This window comes from Penaeus monodon, chromosome 30 (assembly GCF_015228065.2).
Source record: "Penaeus monodon isolate SGIC_2016 chromosome 30, NSTDA_Pmon_1, whole genome shotgun sequence".
NCBI lineage: Eukaryota > Metazoa > Arthropoda > Malacostraca > Decapoda > Penaeidae > Penaeus > Penaeus monodon.
Window position 1 is genome coordinate 14,298,113 of NC_051415.1, and position 658 is coordinate 14,298,770.

A 658-nucleotide genomic window follows, 5' to 3' on the forward strand; every position below is an offset into this window, starting at 1 on the left:
TACTAAAATGAATTCATATTGGTACCGAATGCTAATAGTGTTCACCAGCTCCTTCCCCATCATTCTCCCTCACCTGCCATCTTCTTGAACACAGCTGGAGTGAAGGGTGGCTTGGGGTTGTCCAGCAGCTCAGGGTTGAGGGCCGTTCCATAAGTGAGCAGAGGGATGGGCAAGGCATTCAGGGACTCACGGAAGCTTTGGATGAGCTTGCTCTCCTCGCTGCCTTTCTCCTTTGGGGTCAGCTGCTTGAACTGGCCTGTTTGTAGGTAGATTTCAGGTATAGAACTTTCCTTCCTTTCTCTGTTATTTTTTAATTTCCTCTGCATTATCAACATAATTGAACTGCATTATTTTTTGGATGCAGGAAGTATCACAATCATCAATTACCCAGTCCTCTGTTTTTCTCTACATTGTTAATTGAGTTACTTCATGATATATCAGACAAGTACCTGGTTTTGATGTCTTGACTTGTGTTGTTAAGATAAAACAAAGTAAGAATAATGACTTAGGGTTTGGGGACTGCATCTTTTCATCTCTGTCCAATTACTGCTATTTATTTACTATGTTTCTGAATAGTTCATAAAGGGAATAACCTTGGTTAAATGAAAGTGCAGGATTTCATCACAGCAAGACTGCTATCCAGGAACATCATCAGTCA

At 41.0% G+C, this 658-nt stretch overlaps 1 protein-coding gene across 1 annotated transcript in view; it reads right to left on the bottom strand.

Moving 5' to 3' along the window:
- LOC119592359 (ganglioside-induced differentiation-associated protein 1-like) overlaps positions 1 to 658 on the bottom strand; it is a 7,830-nt gene that overhangs the window by 6,218 nt on the left and 954 nt on the right. Inside the window, exon 2 of the mRNA XM_037941187.1 lies at positions 74 to 256. Coding sequence (XP_037797115.1) covers positions 74 to 256 — 183 coding nt within the window. The remainder of the gene's footprint in view (positions 1 to 73; positions 257 to 658) is intronic.